General features: G+C 37.1%; 1 protein-coding gene across 1 annotated transcript in view; it reads left to right on the top strand.

Moving 5' to 3' along the window:
• Positions 1 to 15,471, top strand: part of CDYL (chromodomain Y like) — a 104,508-nt gene that overhangs the window by 37,352 nt on the left and 51,685 nt on the right. Inside the window, exon 2 of the mRNA XM_084282808.1 lies at positions 11,211 to 11,877. Coding sequence (XP_084138934.1) covers positions 11,211 to 11,877 — 667 coding nt within the window. The remainder of the gene's footprint in view (positions 1 to 11,210; positions 11,878 to 15,471) is intronic.

Genomic DNA, 15,471 nt, shown 5'->3' with positions numbered 1-15,471 from the left:
CGAGTTTATTTTAGAAGCGAGTAAAATGGGTGAGTGTGGAGGCATCAAAAGCCAATATAGTATCGGTACTTGGTGGAAAATATACCAAAATATCTTCTTCCTCTGCAACACAGCACATAGTAGTTAACTTGCAACTATTTTTGTTGTAATAGCAGAAAACTGTCAGATCGTTTTTATGTGACATCTCAGAGAGGGAGTGGGGAGGAATTTGAATGTAAGTAGAGAAGGAGTTTTTTTGCTAGAAGCTAACTCTTGATTTCTGAGACTGGACTTTGCAAGTTGTAGTGCCTTGTCATTTCTGGCTGAATGAAGATTTTAGCCATGGTTCAGGTTAGGAGAAGGCTCAGGCTTTCCACAGACTTTAAAGAGCATTGGCAAAATCTCCAGAACAAGTAGTTCATGTTTCCTTAATATCTGTATAGTGACCTTTAAAAGGCAGAGTTTTAATGCGTTTTATCAAGAGTACAATGGTTACTTTATGCTAGGACCAATTTTGAGACAGTGTTCTCTGGACAAAATATATGGGCAAGAAGAAATGCTTTGAGTGACAATAACTTTATTACCTGTTTCTGGAAGCTAAATGTATTTTTGCTTCTCTTACTTCAGTTGAGAGAAATAAAAGATTCTTCAGAAGGAGGTCTTTATATCTATATTACTTCAGAAATTCTTGTTAATCATGTAACAGAGAAGTTGTGTCTACTCAGCTTTATTTTTCTTATTATTGAACACTTGAATTGTTGGAAAATGAGCAGAACACAAGCTGCTGTTGCTTGAGCTGTCATTATCCAAGCCCAAAGCACTTTCCCTGTGATGTGTGTTGTTGCCAAAGCATGAGGAAATTTGAGATGGGACAGCATGTTTAATTAACCAATGTCAGAATAATCAGTTTAATTTCTACTGCCTATTTTTTTTTTTTGCTTGCATATATTAACCAACAGTGGGTAGAATTGGTAAATAATGGAGCTTAAAACAGTGCATATTGTCAAAACCTTATAGGCATCAGTCCTTCTGATTCAAGACCTGCAATGGATTACTTTGAATGAGTAGTGATATGATGTTAAAGAGTATGCATTGTGCCTAAAGCATTAGATACATTTCAGGAAAATCATAATTATTAGATATATGATTCCATATAAATAAAGCTAACAGGAGGTGTGTGTGTGTGTTAAAAACAGTGATGTAATGTATGTCAGTTTCATATCGGATTGACTTGTTTGAAGGATAAAAAGCTGAGGCTTAAGAATCCCTTACAGTTATAAATACAAGTGAAATAAGAGTCATTTGAACACATACCTTATTGAAAAGCTTGAACTACTAATGTGCTATGTGCAAGTTTAGTAAGAAGTTAATTATGTGCCTAAGATCATGAACTTAAAGTTAATTAATGTACACATTGTAAGAACATTTAAAAACGTCTTGTTGTTGCAAATAAACATTAAGACCTTGTAGGCTGGAAGAATCTTTGCCAAGCAGAGTTACCAGCAATCCCACAGCTTTATTGGTATCCCATGGGTAGAGGGGATACTGTTCCAGAAGACAATGGAAATGAGAGAGTGGAATTGTAGAAGTTGCAGTGGTATTAAACAAGAACTTAGGTTTAGACCAGAAGCTGGGCAGATATGGAGGGAGCTAAGACCTTAAATAGAGAAATGTCTTTTTCCAACTGATAGTCCATGCAAAAATAGATCATCCACTAATAAATCCCACAGAGAAACAGAATGTAAGAACTAAGGCAGCTGTGCAGCACTGAGGTTGATTAATTAGGGGAAATTTCCGTATCACTGTCTTTTCTAGATGGGATTAGATCAAGTATTAAGAAAAGTCGTATTACAGGCAGATGGACTGGGGAACTGTGCTCATAGAGTGCATTCACCCAGGAGATGCTGGAATTGAAGCAAGGAATACAGAAGAAGCCAGTAAAGAATGTTGATCTTAAATATTGATCTTAAATATGTTGATCTTAAATATGACCTGGAATTGTTTAATGTGTTTTTCTGTATTTGAAAACAAAAATGCAATTATGATCTTGTATCCAGATGCTTGAATTATGTCTTGCCGAAATAAACTTTTGCTCCTTGTTTATCATTAATTTTACAAGGCAAAGCTGAGGAAAGTCTGGTGGTGCAAGTAAGGTATGTGAGTATTATGTGTTATCAAATCCAGTGATTCCAAGGAAAGCTGTCTCTAGACATCTTTATTTCACATAACCACCTTAGGACCTCTAAGAGCAATAATTAAATAATAATAAAATGAAGAAGCAGTACCAAAAAGAGCCCCACTGAGTAAGGGATCTACAGTAGCAGACTCCTTGATCTCCCTTCTGCAGGCAGTAGGCTGCTGGAAAGTCCCATTTGGTGTATAAAAGTATTATTGTAGAATTAAGGATTTGATAAAATCAAATACAGCATACCAAGTTCCCTCTTAACTATCCTTTGTTGTTTCTTTTTTTTCCTTATTCTTTTTCCTTGCTATAGTTCCCACTGCTGAAGTTTATTTAGCCGTGACAAAGCATTCTCTATCATTTGGAGACCATTTGTGCTGTGACCTATTATCTCCTTAAGACACCCTATTTAGATAAAATATTTTGAATCCTTGTCAGTCATTTGCCCTTATAGAGTCTTTCTAACTGAGTACTGTTGAAGATTCCGTTTCTCCTGCTTTGAAAGCAAATGTCTGCTGTCTTGATGCTTAATGATGATGAATTCTTCATCTGCTACTCTCTATTATTCTAGCTGCAGGATAAAGTGACAATATTTCTATTGGCATTATCCTTTAAGTAAATAGCAGTCAAGCTGTTGAAGCTCTTACTGTGAGGTAGCTTGAATTTATTACTATGCTTTTCCAAATTATCACATCCCAAAACGTAATCATCTTTCAGTGAAAGAGGTTTGCAGATTTTTTTCTTCTTGTCAGAGTTGCCAGTAACGTATATACACTTCAGTTGTCTGTATTCTTGAGGGGGAAATAATATTGGCTGTGCCAAGTTTGAGACTGTCACATTTAATGGCTGTAGTGGGGAGATACCAGCAGCAGAATTTGACTAGTCTAGATAGAGTTTTTACCTCTGGGGAAAAAAAGGACGTAGGATTTGCTTCCTGCATCATAGCTATTACTAATGATTTGGAGATGAGAAGAACATCTTTCAGAATTCTGTGTGCGGATGATGCTGAGATCTTCTGGTAACTAGTGATGAGAAGATTATTGATAACTTCATGAGAAAAACAAAATAATGGTTGTGAAATAGCCCTGACTGTCCAGAATGCTTATCTTAAATCAAATCCTAGTAGTTTTTAATAGTTTCTTCTGATTAGGGCATTGCCATTTGAGAAGATAGGCCTATTTTAAGCTATTTGCTCTCATTTGAAAAGGAAGGAAACAGTGTATGTTTGGCAAGAATACATTGTTGCAGGAGATTTCTTAATATTATTATTATTATTATTTGTATCCAGTACTGGGCATATATTAACAACTTGTCTTATGTTTCTTTCTGCTTTTGTACAAAACAGGAAATTTGCATCACTTTGTAAGTAAAAGAACAGTGATGAAAATTGAGTTGAAACATATGAGTTTTCTAACCATTTCTACAGTAACTGGATAACTAATTTAGGCAGGTAGTTGATGATAGTTCTGCAGTAGGATTTAACTTGCACCACAGACACTTGCTGTGATAATTTCTATGTAAGTTTTAACTGGAAAGGTCTGTGATGTTAACATTTTAATGTCAATTATTAGTGGTGATTTGTCAGGAAGTAAATCTCAGGCAAGCTGCTTCTCCAGTAACTTCTTTCTCTAAAGCAAAGCAAACTCCTCCCCACCCATTTCTCATGTACTCTATGGAAAATGCTTCCTAAGATCTTTTTTCTGACCATAAACTGTATTTTTGAATAGATTGTAAAGGAGTCACATGTACAGTGATCGGTGATCCTCAGTTTGTTGAATGCAAAGGCATAAAACTTCATAATGTGCAGCCTGGGCATAGCACGTGTCATGACCATGATTCTCTGAAACCATTTGTGTTGGTGAGAATGTAGCAATTGTTTTGTTTCTTGTGTGTATTACCAATAGGCATCCATAATCTTTACAAAGATGATGGTAAATTATGAGCTTGACCAGGATGCTTGTATTCTTATAGGCAGCTTGATGAGAAATTTGTGCAACAGGTGAACTAAAACTTTAATTATGACCCATAGGGAAGAATAACAATAGAGTATTGCAGATAGTTGAAGCTGGCTCTTGCATGACTTGTGTCCAGGAATCCCAAAAGAATGGACAGCCCTTGATCCAAGTGAAGTTTGGAAAAAGGAAAAATCTCAGTGTTTGTATTAACACAGTTATTTATTTTTTAGAAAAAAAGGTTGGTAATACAGAGTTGTTTCTGTTGCAGTGCCAGTACAAAGGACCACAGGAGTCATATTAGCCCTTTGCCTGATGCTTGTTTGTATGTCTAGAACTTGACTGCACAAAGTGCTTCCTCAAAAGGCGGCTGGGGAAATGAGGCTCTAAGGCCTGCCCAGCACTGAATTGCAAGCACAATGGCTGCAGATTGTAAAGCATTGGTCCTGTGTAAACTCATCCTGCTGGTCCTGACTACCAGAAGACAATCTTGTGTGTTAACTCTGTGTTGGCAGGCCTCATCTCTCATCTCATAAAAGTCACACATGAGCTTAATCATTTTCTGTAGCTAATTTGACAGGAAGGCAATAGTCAGCCCACGTCTGATCTGTATTGATTTTGTACACCTCTGGCTTCCAGAACAATATATATGTAATACAGATGGCGCTATAGCCAGGGATTCCTGTACTGTATGGACACTCCAGCTAGTCGTGCCATAACGATGCAGCAGCTCAGTGTACAACAGTTCATCGACTGCTAATCCAATCACTCCGTTCTGCTAATCAAATCAGTCAGCTTGAGGGGTATGTTGCAGCAGGGTAGCATTCGCTCCCAGATTAAGGCAAATTGTGTAAGTTGGAGCTGCAATGAGGATGAACTCTAGGATTTATATGGTATTTTAGGATAATTTTTTAATGGTGTCAGTTTGAATTTAAATCATACAATACCATGTGTGATTTTGGTGTTCTGAGCATACGTTTGTTAAACTGTTTGTAAAATTCATCTGCTGGTACTGCAGTGAGTAGTACTCAGAACTGGTGTTAAGTCATAGCATTGGAAATAATGTATTTTCTAATTAAATGTACATTAAAGATTTTAGTTCTCATTTTGCAGACCTTTGGGTGTATTTTGACTTCCTTATCAAACTAGTTTTTGTATAACTATTTTCCCCAAACTGGTTCCTCCTTTCACTATAAGCAGAATTTGGCACTTTACTCTTTTCAGCTGTTGTGTGCTGCTATATATTAGTTGCTTTTTAAAAAAACTGTAGAATGCATTTATCTTACTTACAATAAGAAGTACTTGAGAACTGTTTATCACTGACTTCTGGTAGATTTTACTAAATGGAGGGTATAATCATTCATAAACATTGCTGATGGCTTATGGATGATCATTTAGATCCCATTTTCTAAGTTAACCAAGTGTGGCCATTCACGTGTAGCACATGTAAGTGTGCAAAACTTGCACATGTTCTAGCTTCAGTCACTCAATTGGAGAATATCTATATCAGTATTTTGGCTTAATAGGAAACCAGTAGAGTGAAAGAGTTGGTACTGTCGCCCCCCTACCTCTATGCATTATGCTGTGCAGCAATTTTCTTTTGGACTAGATTTAATTGAGCCTCTCAGGATCAAATATCCATGCCACAACATGTGTTGAAACTGATCAGTTTCAACTTACTGGTTATTTATTTGGACCCATATTCTCCTGTAGTGGCTGAAGCATGTTTTTTGTAGTGGAAGCACCATTTTCAGTTTATGTTTCTCCAGAAAGAACCCACATCACATACATGAAACCATTGCACAGTAAGTGGGAATAGTGGGGAGTGGAAAAGGATTTGCTTCTCAATTGCACTTTTGCTCTGAACCAAACATAGCCTTAAGCTAACAGAACAAGGTTGTCTTCTATATTTTACAGGCAACAGACTATGAAGTCAAATAGATTCTATTCTGTTTACCTTTAAGTTAATTTTGTCTGACACAAATGTGAGGACAGAGAGAAACACCATGGGAATGGAAAATGGATTTATGATAAACAAGGCAATACTCCTTGAATATTTACTTCCCTACTTATATGTTTATTTTGCTCATTCTGTTTATTTTTTTCCTCTTCACTGGGAACAGCTGTACCTTTACTTTAATCTCTTCAAATCTTCCATTAAATTAAAGTATGATTTTTTAAAAATTTATACATAAACATATGCATGCACAGTATGCCTTATGTAGAGTTAACAAACATGCCCAAATTACAGTGCTTTGGACAGAGAACATCCTTTTGGATTTCATCCTTAATTTGATTGAGCTGAACTGAAGACCTTTCATCCTGGATTAAGGTTGTATAGAATAAACCATAGAACATCCCAAGTTGGAAGGAACCCACAACAATCATTGAGTCCAACTCATGCATGTTTTATTTCTGACTGTAGCAGAATGAAGAGGTTACTGTACCCATCCCGCTCATAGGTGTTTATTGTCCTCTGCAGTCCTCTTAGATGTGTCAGAAGTATGGCGTATGTGGCTGCTCTCCAAACCTGTTATTTCAGGGTGCCTACATTAGCTCAGGTATTCTTAATATCTAAACCAGGTCACTTTGACAGAGCTACATTAGGGAACAATTACACAAGAAGTTATGCGGGCTGACAGATGGGGAGGAGCTGTTGCCTCTGAGCATGGGACAGGGAGGAGCAGTTGCAGGTGGGCTATAAGTGTGATCATTTTAACCTGGTACAGCTGCCGCCAGACACAGTTTTGACTGTGACCTTATCTTATTCTTATCTGTTTCATTTGAAAGTGTAAATGCTGTATATTCTATTAATAAAAGCAATTAAAATCAAAGTATTTGCTTCTTCAAAGAGCGAGAAAGCAGACACTAACCAATTCTCACCACATTTGTGGAAGGAAGGGAAATTTACCATCTTGCAGATGGGAAGTCTCAAATACAATTATTGTATGTAGGACTGTAATTTGCATGTTCCAGTGTTGGTTTATACGTCTGAGCAGTATGTTAATTTTTCTGACAGTTTTTCTTCTGGCTGAGTTTTGAGTGTCATTGACCAGTACCACATGTGGAGAAAGCAATAGCTTAGCATGTTAAAATAAACTGGGAAATGTTATCTTTTGCCACCCAGATAGTTTGCCTGATAACTTTCCTTCATATTCATTTTATCTTTCCTTTTTGTATCATTTTCCTTTTTATTCTTCCACAACACTTGAAAACTAGATGTTAACAGCACATCCTGGCAGCATGGAACCTTTTAACAACTAAAAATAAATATTACCCTGTGGCAGAAGGCATTGGATGCTGTAGATATGGTAGCTGGCAAGAAGTAGTTGTCACCAGCATTTCTGGCATGATCTTGGCCTAGGATGTGATCTTGCTCTTACCTTGGTGCTTTGCAGTACTCTGCCAGTTTTTAACTCTCTGAACATCACCCATCATAGGATCAGAAAAGCACCAGCTCAGCTCTGTAACAACAGGGGGGAGAAGCTATACTGCATGTTTTGATGTTACCTAGTCCATCAGTTTAGTTGTATCATCAAACTGCATCTTAACTGGAAGAAGGAACATAGACATCTTGTTTTTCTATTTTCCTGCCCCACTCAGTTATATTGTTCTTCATTTTATTATTTGAATGTGAGTTATTAGCATCTTCTAAAATAAGACCTTGAGGTGTTTTGCATTGTATTTCATGTCATGTCACCACTGCATAATGAAGTAGAAATATATAACTTGGCCAAGCCTTCTTTTCTATTAGCAAAAGAAGTACAAGCTTGTAGTCCCTGTTTTAGCTCTGAAATTGAGTTTAAATGTTCCTTTTCTATTGTGACCCCATGTCACTGTCCTGGTTTCAGTTAGAACAGGGTTAATCTTCTTCCTAGTAGCTGGTAGGGTGCTATGTTTTGGCTTGGGATGAGAAGAGTGCTGATAACATGCTGATGTTTTAATTGTTGCAGAGCAGTGCTTACACCAAGCCAAGGACGTTTCAGCTTCTCACTCTGTCCTGCCAGTGGGCAGGCTGGGGGTGCAGCAAGTGCTGGGAGGGGACAGACCCAGGACAGCTGACCCAAACTGTCCAAAGGGGTATTCCATACCATCCGACGTCATGCTGAACAATATATAGGGGTGGCTAGCCGGGGGAGAGAGGGTTGGGCTGGCTGCTCGGAGTTAGGCTGGACATCGGTCAGCAGGTGGTGAGCAGTTGCATTGTGCATCACTTGTTTCGTACACGTTATTAGTAGTACTATTATCATCATTATTGTTATTGTTATTATTGTTATTATTATTTTCCTGTCTTAATAAACTGTCTTTATCTCAACTCACAGGCTTCACTTTCCTGTTTCTCTCCCCCAACCCAGAGAGGGAGGGGAGAGGGTGGGTGTGGTGTTTAGCTGCAGGCCGGGTTAAACCACAACAGTCACCTTATTCAATGACCCTGTGTACATTGTGGAAGCATTACAATCTTCTCTCTCCAAATCTGGATGAGAAACACTTTTGTAGCTGTTCTTATCAGCAAGAGGTCCTAGCACAGTTAGACTAATTAAGTGGAGGCAATTCAGAAAGTCCTTCACTAAATCTCTGAAGGCACGTGATAAATTGTGTGTTGCAGGTTAATTGATGTTTTTTTTTTGTTTGTTTGTTTGTTTTGCATTGTAAATAAAACAGATATAAGATGTCTTCAGGAAGAATTAAACAGTGTTAGAGAAAAACTTTGAATCAAAAAGAGCAATGTCAAAATAGGTTTTGATGCAGAGTTGGACAATACAGCTAAATATAAGTTTCCTGTATGTGTTCCCATTTGCTCTATAAATCATCAGGTTAGTAATGGATTTTTGCATCTCCTGTTCTAGAGTTCATCTGTTATCTCTGCAAGGTGTCTGTTTTTTTTGGAAGAGAAGAATGGCTTCCTACTTTAAAGGGGCATGTCCTTAATGAGTGGCCTTTCAACATCTAAAGATATTAGTAGAAGTTTGTGCCCAGTAATCAATGTAGTTTGTTATGAAGATTTCCTGATAGGAAAAAAAAAAAACTTGTTAGTAGCAGAGATCTTTCTCTGAGAATCATATTTTTAAATTTTACTCTAAAAGGTCAAGAGAAGGAGAAATGATATGCAAAACTAATGCAGGAACTAATTTTTTGATGACATGATATCAGGCTTCTGATTCATGAGTTAGTTTTTATGTTTTAGTTTAATATTTCTGACTTACTACTGAATATCTTTACTTCATGTCTAATAATTTATTTTTTTAAATGAAGGCTTATTTTTCCATTATGGCTTTATTATTTGAGATAGCATTTTAGTTAAGATGTTAAGTATAGTGTCATAGAAAAATAATAGTTTCAATACTGTGGGGTTTTTAAGTCCAGTGACTCCACTAAAAAGTGCAATAACCAGCATAAAAACTGTTTTAATATTTTTAAATATTAAAATATTTAATATTTGGACAATTTTTATTGTATTGCACTTTAAAATGTACTGAATTGCCAATACCATACAACCGAGTAACAAAGTAAAACTGGGACTAGTCTGGCAGTTTGTGTTTCTTTTATTTGTAGTGGATTTTTTGTTTGATTTTCTAGACCTTAAAAAACAGAATGATGCAACATCCTAATTACAAGACAGCATAGTACAAGGATACATCAAGTTCTAGGATGTATAGTTAGTTTGCTGCTGAGATTGTAATAATAGTAATCAGTAACAGTAATCATTTAACTTTGCTGTTGAAAACAATGCTGTACATTATGATAACATGCAACACAAAAATTCAAAGCTGAGGTGCACTCTTCAGGGAAACTGTTGTAAATGATAATGTGATTCAGCAATGGCATATATACCTGTATTTTCCTTCAGTCCTTCCAAATTATTTTGTAGATCCTCCGTTCTTTTTAATTGCACTCAGTAAGTGTTACTAGTCTTCAGAGGTTATCCTAAGTATGTGTGATTCTTGCTTATGTGCATGGTCTTAGCTCATGAGTGGCTAAGCAGCAGGGCTAGGACTTAAATTAATAAGCAGTAGTTTCATCCCATTTCACGTTCCCCACTTTTTTTTCCACCTTTTTTTTTTTTTAACCTAATAACCAAAAGGGAGATAAAGATGGGGAAGAAAGCTGTATTGGTTCCGTAACTGAATTGAAGTGGGTTGGAGGATTTACCAGAAGGAGCAGCCTTTTCTGAAAAAGGGGAATTGTGAGACTAACCTTACACTTGCATCTTTTCTCTTTTCTTCTTTTTTTTTTTTTTTTTTTTTTTTTTCTTCTGTGAAAGAATTCAGTTTCTGAGGTGCTGCATGACTGGCAGTAGTTTTGGTACAAGGCATGAGGCTCTGTTTCTGCAGCTGCTGCTGTCTGCCCTGTCGTGCTTTACTCCAGTGCCTGAATTCCTCTAGCCTGTGGCTCCCACATGCAGTTATAGCATGTGCATGCTTAATACTTGTGACATAAATACCATCTCTATTTGCAGATAAGTGAGGCATGGTAATTGGTTCAAGTATGTGTATCAAAGACTCTGGCCAAAACAAGTTCTCTGTTTTCAGAAGACAAAGCAAACTCTAAAAATTCTTGCGTATTTGCTCCAATTTCTGAGCTGTACCATATTGTCCCTGGTAACTAAAGGATATCTCACCATAAGTAAAAGATTCTCACATATGCCTTATGCTAAGTAAGCAAATTATTTAAACAATACTAAACTGATACTTTTTTAAGGTAAACAAACTGTTTTTGCAGTATATTTGAACATGGTCTCTATATTCAGAGAAGCATTGATTAAGATGTTGAAGCTGGTATTGAAACTTAGCTGGGGCCAGTGCCGATCGTTAATATATGTTTATTCAGGTTCTTGTGCATATCAAATGCGTGTTGAAGAATAACTTTGGTATTTTAGAACATCTTGTATTAGACAGAAATAACAATCTGAAGTTTAAAGAAGGGTGTTTTCAGTCAGTAATGAAAGACTATGAGATACAGAGCTACAATACAGAAGTACAGAACTGCAACAGTAATTTTAAATCCATCTACACTTAAAAAAGAATTGTTTGCATAATAGTTGCTCACTTGACTTGCATATCTGCCCATATCTAATGTTTAATTTTCATTTTCAACAGGTAGAGAGAATTGTTGACAAGAGGAAAAACAAGAAGGGAAAAACAGAATATTTGGTGCGATGGAAAGGATACGACAGTGAAGATGATACCTGGGAGCCAGAACAGCACCTTGTTAATTGTGAGGAATATATACATGAATTTAACAGACGTCACAATGAAAAGCAGAAAGAAAGCACATTAACCAGGACAAACAGGACCTCTCCAAATAATGCCAGAAAACAAATTTCTAGATCTACCAATAGTTCTTTTTCAAAGACATCCACTAAATCTTTAGTTATGGGTAAAGACCATGAGTCAAAAAATAATCAACTCTTTACTGCCACCCAGAAGTTCCGGAAAAACAATTCACCATCTCTTTCTGGAAGGAAAAATATGGACCTTGCAAAATCAGGTATTAAAATTCTAGTGCCCAAAAGTCCAATTAAGAGCCGGACAACTGTTGATGGCTTCCAGAATGAAAGCCCTGATAAAATGGACCACATAGACCAGGATCAAGAAGACTCTGTAGCACCAGAAGTAGCAGCAGAAAAACCAGTGGGAGCGTTATTAGGACCTGGTGCAGAGCGTGCCAGGATGGGGAGCAGACCAAGGATACATCCATTAGTGCCACAATTGCCAGTGCCAGTAACAGCCACAATTGCATCAGCATTAACAATAAATGGAAAAGGTAAGTGTGCAAGTTGGTCTTTTTTATGTAGATTTTTCATTTGACTGATCTTTTGAGCTGTTCAGATGTAAACAAATTATCCACTCTGTTTCAGCCATGTTAAATCAAGTCTGGAGAACTTCACAACTTTATTTTTACATAACTGTATGACTATAAAGCCATTTTGAATTTTACCAGCCTTTGCTTTCCTCACAGAGATTCATTGATATTTGTGTTTTCAAAGTCACCATAAGATACATCTGTGTTTGCTTTGACATCGTGTGGTACACATATTCAGTGTACCATTTTAAGAGATAGCATCATTGCTTTAAGTTTCTTTAAATATGTCAGACTCAATTTTGTTATGAACATTAGAAGCATACATTAAGTTCTATTAAGATTAAGTTCTATTAAGATTAAGTTCTATTTTGGTGAGAATTTGAGCCAGTTGTGCAGATACATATGCCTTCTGTCTGGATTGAATTCTGTCGTCGTTATATTTTATCAATATTTTGTTGTTTATACCTCATTTCATATTGAGATCTTATTTAGATTTAATGTCTGACATGGTAATATCTCAGTAGATTTATAGTACAAGTTGAATAAACTGTGCATTTTTAACACCAAATAAACCCAAAGTGTTTTTGTGTGTGGGGAAAAGCTGTTCGTTCCCCACACCCTGCTGAGAGACTGGATTAAGACAGTCATTGTGCTGATGTCCCGAACTTTTATTCTTCCATGATGGACCTAGGCTGTTGTTGTAAGCATGCTTCCGAAGCTAAATTTTCAAGTATAACGTTCTCTTCAAATAAAGGGTAAAATCTGCAAGTATTCTTTTGATGACAGCTTACTGGAAAAAAATATTGAAACCCAAGGACTGGGCCTGCAAGAAAACATGCTTAGAGACAAGCTACAGGCATAAAAATATGTTAAAGACTTTGTGAGAGTTTGTGTTGCATGCCCCATTATTGCTTACATACAGATTTTGGGGGTGGGGGAGGGAAAGCTGCTGTTGCAGGAGAGGTTGAAAAGCAGTGGATAAGGGAGGAATGCTCTTCTGGAGCTGTGGTGTCAGGTCATGGACCAACCCATTTTGCTGCAGTTGAACTAGGTAACCATGGTAATGAACACACTGATGCCAGGAATATCTCGTCCTTTGCATGGGCTAAAGAAGGAATGTAAATCTCAGAGGATGTAAACAAAGCTGGAGGGGAAAATGCAAGAGGTGCATGCCAGTATGCAAGTTTTCTGAGTAGGTGAGGCAGATGAGTGTGTTCACACACGTGATGGTTTCATGATAATTAATGCACATTTTGTAGTATGATGGTGTTCCTAGTGAAGTGGCTGATAAGCACTGCCTCCAGCATCCTGGATTTTCCTCATGGCGTTCACACACACAAGCAAAAAAACAACATAAAAAACTTACTGGGTAGGTCAATAACCACAAATGATTACATCACTCCCAGCAACCTTTCACTCTGGTAATACTGGTATCACAAAGGCCTGTTATAGGGCATCAAGTGGAAGCGGAAAGGTCTGCACAGGAATGATAGTGACATATAAGATATTAGCTGAGGTACATTAATGTGTTTCACTGAGGTGTTACAGGTCCCTCAACTGTCACCACCTCCTTCAGCTTTTCTGAGGCATTTGTCTGACCATCTAATATTGAAAACTCTGCTTGGGGTAGTGGGAATATGAGATTTTTCTTACACTTACATTTTTGCAAGACCTTAAGGCATAGATCAAAAAAGGGGGAACCAAGGAGATAGCCACAATACATGGTAGCACAAAAATATGCAGTATATTTGTCTTCTATCTGTTTCTGGAGGTATATTAGTTCAAGTACATTATCTTAGGCTTTCCTTCTCTGACCATACTGCCCCCAAGCTGAGGTGTGCAGTTTGCTGTGACGCAGAAGCAAATGTCCTAATTTATTATGGTTTTGTGGGTACTTACGCTTATCTACAACTTTTGGGGAGTAACATCCAAATCGAGCAGTAACTTTCTGATTACAAATGTGGAAGCAAGTTACAAAAGAAGAATATTTTGCAGACCATGGTTATATCTGACACTAGGCTCTTTTCCTAGCATTTTAGGATTTCTGTGACCGATATCTTTTTCACAGAAGCCCAGGGTCCTACTCAGCCATTCCACAACGTGTGGGTGGACCTCTGCTTAGAGAGAAGCCCAGAGGGGCCGCCCCATCTACTAGAACTAGCCTGACCTTGGAGCTTCCTGCACTGACACATTCTTCATCTCTTTGTTAAAGTTGCACTTTTTGCTGTTTTTATTTTTAACGTCACACTGCTATTCATTAAAAGGTGGTAAATAGACGCTCTCCTTCCTCCCCTGCGCAGGGTTCTGGCGGTTCAGAATCCTGCTTCATCCCTTACTCAGGACATTCCTCCTGCCTTGAATGGACACCTCATCACATTTTCAGCACTGTCAACACCTCGGTAACCATGCCTCACAAGAACCGATCGCTGTGCAGAAACTTCTTCAAATTTGTACCCTCAACACTAGCTCTACATATGCACCAGATCTGACATATTAATAATACGGATGATAGATCTGGCATTTGAAGCACTCATTCCAAACATCCCACCTCCTCCACGTACACCTTCTGTTAATTTTAAGAGTTCCAGCTTCCACATGGAGGATGCTGTCAGGAAGACAAAAGCATGTTTTGAAAAATAACTTTGTACTTGAGCTGGTTTAGGAAATTTTTATCAAAACATTTCTGTTGGAAAATCCCAGTTAGTCAAAATAGAAATCATTAATTGGAAGGTGTAATTTTGAAGCATTCTAGAAAAATACAAATTACATTTCAAATATATTTTAGACAACTTTTATGATCATACCTGTTTTCACTGTTGATTTTTTTTAAAAAGCAATTTTGGAAAAAACATTTAAAATTTTAATATGAAAGCAGTGGTCTGAATTTGGGGATTATTGTTATGAATGCTTGTGAAACTCTTCACAATTTAGTCAGTTCTTTGTGTGTTTTTCCCCAGCCTCAATTTATTCTTATTTTTTAATCATAAGAGTACAAACAAGAAAAAAACTTGTATACACAGGAAAATCCCAATTTTATTACTGGAATTACTAGGAAATGTTAGTATTGTTGTAGCACCTAGTTATGCTTTTCACATGACCAACTGCTATGATGTAGTTCTTGTTCCGAAGAACAGTCTCTGAAAAGGCAACCAGCAAATATTTACACAAATATGCAGGGGTGCCAGGGGAATGAAATAACTGTAGTGTTTGCTCTGGGAGTTGGTGGTTTCAGCACACTAAAATCTAGCTGCTGTCTGAAGTATATATTTTAACAAACCAAATTATTGTATTGAATATTTATATTTTAAAGGCTTGGCCTTGAAAACAAAGTCAATGGTGTAGTAAAGTACATGCAAGTCTAAGAAGGGTGATATATGGAAGAAGTGGGAATTGTTCATTAACGAACATTGCTGTGGCGATCAACAGCTGTTACTAAAAGTTAATTGAAGTAATTCTTAAAGGGATCAGTGGAACAGAAAAACAACACCAAAAAACTGAAATGTTGTGGAAAAACATTTAGTGGTGCCTACAAGCAATAAGTATTATTCAAAACTA

This window comes from Netta rufina (assembly GCF_964035555.1).
Source record: "Netta rufina genome assembly, chromosome: 2".
Classification (NCBI taxonomy): domain Eukaryota; kingdom Metazoa; phylum Chordata; class Aves; order Anseriformes; family Anatidae; genus Netta; species Netta rufina.
The sequence above is the reverse complement of the archived record's forward strand: the minus strand, read 5'-3'. Positions and strand labels throughout refer to the sequence as shown.